This window comes from Ursus maritimus (assembly GCF_017311325.1).
Source record: "Ursus maritimus isolate PB19 chromosome X unlocalized genomic scaffold, ASM1731132v1 scaffold_X1, whole genome shotgun sequence".
Classification (NCBI taxonomy): Eukaryota; Metazoa; Chordata; class Mammalia; order Carnivora; family Ursidae; genus Ursus; species Ursus maritimus.
The window spans coordinates 76,422,724-76,427,400 of NW_024423319.1; the positions used below are offsets into that span (position 1 = coordinate 76,422,724).

The 4,677-nt window shown below is 44.3% G+C and overlaps 1 protein-coding gene across 1 annotated transcript; it reads right to left on the reverse strand.

Moving 5' to 3' along the window:
• Window positions 1-904: 904 nt before the first annotated feature.
• Window positions 905-4,126, reverse strand: UBQLN2 (ubiquilin 2). Its single transcript, XM_008703185.2, has one exon. It carries the CDS (start codon window positions 3,988-3,990, stop codon window positions 2,119-2,121), a length of 1,872 nt encoding a protein of 623 aa, XP_008701407.2. The 5' UTR covers window positions 3,991-4,126; the 3' UTR covers window positions 905-2,118.
• Between the last annotated feature and the right edge of the window lie 551 nt (window positions 4,127-4,677).

Genomic DNA, 4,677 nt, shown 5'->3' on the forward strand with positions numbered 1-4,677 from the left:
TATAAGTTATAATTGATATGATTGCTTACCAGGAATAACTCAAAGGATCAACTGAGTATCTCCAAAACTAATAAATTTCAGTAAACTGCTAATTTAAACTTAATGTATAAAAATACATTCTTTCCCTATATAGCAAAAATGACCATATAGGTAACACACTGAATAAGAACTCTAATCATAGATTGTTTCCTGTATGTCTGTCTTAGGAATATATTTATCATAAATTATATAGGACTTAAATACATAAAACTTTCTTGAAGGACATAAAACACTTTTTAAAAATGAGGCAACGTATCACATTTCTGGAAAGCATTGCAATTCTATAGTTCTTACCATCAATTTAAGACAATACCAGTCAAATTTTATTTTGGGGGGTATTAACTGTAAAATTATTCTGGTAAAAGAAACATGTCAGAATCATCAGAAAACTGTGAAATATAAAAATAAAAAAGATCAATAGGAGGACTTACCCAAACAGATATGAAGTCATATTTCTAACTAATAACTATAGGTTGGTGGACTGGGATTACAATATTCAGAGGTACTAAAGAGCATTTAAACACAGAAGTGTGCTTGTGTCTGTATACACACACACACGTATATATGCACATTCATATAAACATATATGTAAATATGTATATAAATCAGCATATATATGACATATCAAATGGGGGGTGGGCAATGAGACAAATATTGGCTAGCAACTGACTAACCCTTTGGGGGGGAAAAAGAAACTTAGAATGCCTAAATCCATACATCAGAAAAGTTCCAGATAGGGCAAAGGAATTTTTTTAACAAACCCATAAAAATTAGAGAAATAAAGAATAAGATTTATATAATCTTGGGGTGGGGCAATCCCGCTAAACATGATCCCAGAGCCAGAAGGCAAAAAAGAAAAGATGTATCCATTTTTAATCTTTTTTTATTTTTTTAGTCATTTTTAATGCATTTTTCCCTGTGCACAAGAGAAATAACTGAGAGTCAAAAGATACAGTTTCCTTTATACATAGCAAGTAAAAGTAATGCAAACATCACATGACACTTTTCAGTGAAAGTTACATTTCCAATTACAGATCAAAATGCTTATTAGGGTCTCTTTATGGGAAAAGCTGAGAAGGAAGTCTTACGTAAAAAGCACTTTCCTGGCATTACTACACTGATCCTTCAGGCTGCACAAAAATTAAGGTCATATACAGTTAATCTGAAAATGTTGACACAATGTCACACTGAAAGTTTTCTGTACAATTAAATGTATACTTAGAAATACCAGGATAAACATTTCTACTATATTTTAACCGAACTTGCCTAGCCAAACATTTTCACTGAGTTTATCAAAGATGCTGTAAGATTCTACAAAACTGTGAGACATATCTAGTTCCAGAAAGATTTCTTATATTCTTTCTCATTTTGTTTACACATATTTTGCTTAGATTCTGTTGTAATAATTCTAGATGTACAGTTCCAATTGTGCTTACTGTACTGTGTACAAACATAGCAAAAAAGAGCAAATAATGGTATAAATCTTACAGCATTTTGCTAGCAAAAATACATGCCAAAGTCACAATAAGCAATATTGTACCACAAATTAGAGAGCTTCAAATAATTTGCTTGTTTTTAATATTTTCATTCTACATTAAATTACTATCATAGGCTAATGTTTAAAATGCAAATAAATTGGGCATCTGTAGGACAAAACTTATTCACCCAACTGTGAAGGTTGATACCGGTTTCCAAAAATCACAATAAATGCAGAATAAAGAGAAGTGTTTGCATGCAACACCTTTGAATGAAACAGCATTGATTACGATTACCATCATTCAAAACAGGGAAGGAAGGAAGGAAGGAAGGAAGGAAGGAAGGAAGGAAGGAAGGAAGGAAGGAAGGAAAGAAGGAAGGAAGGAAGAGGAGGGGAGGAGAAAGGGAGGGAGGGAGGGAGGAAAGGTAGATACAGGAGGGAGGGACAGAGGAATGGACTCCACCTTAAAATGCATATTAGACTTATAACTGGACAGATTTAAAAGAATCAAAATGAAAGCAAAGCACAATTTTGTGTGTGTTTAAAGATTTAAGAGCCATTATCAAAAATAAGATACATTTTTTCAAGGTACAGAAATGTAATTACGATGGCTGGGAGCCCAGCAGCCTCTCAATAGCAGCATTGATGTCGCCTCCTGTTGCTATTAGAGCCTGCAAGTTTGCCTCACGGTTTAAGAACCCCATTGCGTTGAGCTGTTCCAGTTGTTGCTGAAATCTGATTTCTGGATTCGGCAGCTGTGGAGGACTTGCCCCAGCCAGAGCCTGCACCATTTGCTGAATGAACTGCTGGTTGGGTCCAGATTCTGATGTTGGGCTAGTGGTTTCACTGGGTGTGGAACTAGAAACAGTGGGCCCAGGGGGGCCACCAGAGCCAGTGGAGCCAGGGCCTGCAGGGCCGGTGGGTCCTATGGGCCCAATGGGGCCTATGGGAGTAAATGGGACTATGGGGCCAATGGGGCCTATGGGTGTGACTGGGCCTACAGGGCCTATTGCGGTTCCCAGCACCCCTACCCCCACACCTGGAGTGAAGCTTGGAATGAGGCCAGGAGCTTCAGTGGCTAATGTCTGTAGCCCCTGCTGGATCTGCATTAAAGCCTGCATTGCTCTTGGGTTTGACATGGCTGACAGTGTGTCTGGATTCTGCATCTGTTGCAGGAAAGCTGGGAGCTGTGGACGCATCTGCTCCTGCAACTGAGGATTTGCGGTAAACACCGGGCTATTCAGCATCATCTGTGCAGCCAAATCTGGATTCTGGCTCAGCGACTGCATCATGCTTCTCATGTAGGGTGCAGAGAGCATATTCTGGATCAGTTGGGGGTTTTCTGTTATCTGTTGCAGCAAGCTCTGCATTCCTGGGGTACTGAAGATGCTGGCGACATAGTTGGCTGCAGCCACGGTGTTCCCGGTAGCACTGCTGGAGCTACTGCCAGACCCACTGCCGCTGCTCGTGGTTGTGCTGGTGGTTGCAGAACTCTGGGTAGCCGGTGGTGGTGCCCATGGATTGGGTAGTGGATCTCGATTTTCTGTGCGGGAAGGCTGTGTACCTTCCCCGGAGGTGGAACTGCTCCCCACCGAAGCAAATGGATTACCCCCAAACTGCTCTTGTGCAGCATTCAGCATGGGTTCTTGAATGTCAGTGTACATGCGTCGTAGAGCATTGTAGCCACCTGGGATGCTTTCAAGATTGCTGAGAGCCAGATCTTGATTTCTCATCATCTCTTGCATCATGGCTGGATTCCTGGCAATTTCGAGAGTCTGCCTCATTATATCTGGGTTGTTGAGCAGGTGACTGATTTCTGGGTTTCTCTGAATCAATTGCTGCATCTGTGGATTGGCCATAATGAGCTGCCTCATTAGATCGGGATTTGAAAGCATGCTCTGAACAAAGGGATTTTCCATGATTTGTATCATCATCTCAGGGCTGGACAGGAGCTGCTGCTGCATCTGGTTCTGGAGCTCAGAGAAGTTGGTCGAGCTCAAGCCCAGGCTGCTAAGGCCTGCAAGTCCTCCCAAGCTCCCCAGCCCAAACGGGTTGCTATTTGTGGAAATAGACGTGGAGTTACTCCTGGGAGTCGACGCGGAGGTAGTGTTAGTTCCCGCCGCGTTACTAGGCTGTGTGGACTGGCCCTGAGGTCGGTTCTGGCTTTTAATTACAAGATGAACAGTCAGTCCATCATGGATGCCATGCTGGATCAAGGTATCTTGATCTTTTAGGATTTTTCCGGCAAAAATCAACACTAGCTGATCGGTTTGGGATTTGAAGCGTTTCGAAATCGCTTCCTTAAACTGCTGGACTGAGCTATTCTCGGGCACCGCGAACTCCTCTTTCTCTTTGGGGGTCTTCACAGTGACTTTGATGATTTTGGGCTCGGCCGGGGCAGAGGCAGGGCCTTGGGCCGAAGCAGGGCCGCGGGAGGGGCGCGGGGGGCCGCTACTCTCGCCGTTCTCAGCCATGGCGGCCGCGGTGACGCAGGCAGACAGGGAAGGCGCGGGCGGGCGAGAGAGAGAGCGAGGGAAGAAGGAAGGAAGGAGGCGCCGCCACAGCAGGCTGGGCCGGGCCAGGCGGGGAGCGCAGAGCACGGTACCTCTGTGATGAAGACTGCGGTTTCCTGGTCCTCCGATGGGCAGAAGGCTCTGTAGGCCGCGGGAGAAGTGTCTGCGTTCAGGTCTCCGGGCCTCCTTCGCCGCCGCCGAGTGATCGCACCGCGCGCACTCCCAGCAACTCCTGCAACGGCTATGCCCGCTCCTCCCCGCCCCGGCCCCTCCCCCAGTTCCGCGCCGCCTCCCCGCCCCCTCTGCTGACGCGGCGCCAGGCCCAGAATGATAGATTCGACTCGTTCAAAATTAAAAACTTCTGCACTGGAAAAAAAAATCAAAGGAGAGAGAGGGAGAGAGAGAAATAAAGAGAGAAAGAAACAAAGAGAAAAGAGAAGACAAGAGAAAAGAGAGGGAAGGAGGGAGGGAGAGAGAAAAGGAGCCAGCTTCTGAGAAGGACGTTAAAAGACCAATGGAGAATATATTATATATAAAAATATATATTCAGTCTGTTAGGCAAGAAAGGATGAAAGCCTGAATCAGACTCACCCTATGTAAAAGACGAAAAATGAAAAAGAACTCTGACTAAGCAAAAAGGAAAAGATT

Coding starts and splice junctions, on each gene's coding strand:
- UBQLN2 (XM_008703185.2), bottom strand. CDS start 3,990: ATGGCTGAGAACGGCGAGAGTAGCGGCCCCCCGCGCCCCTCCCGCGGC.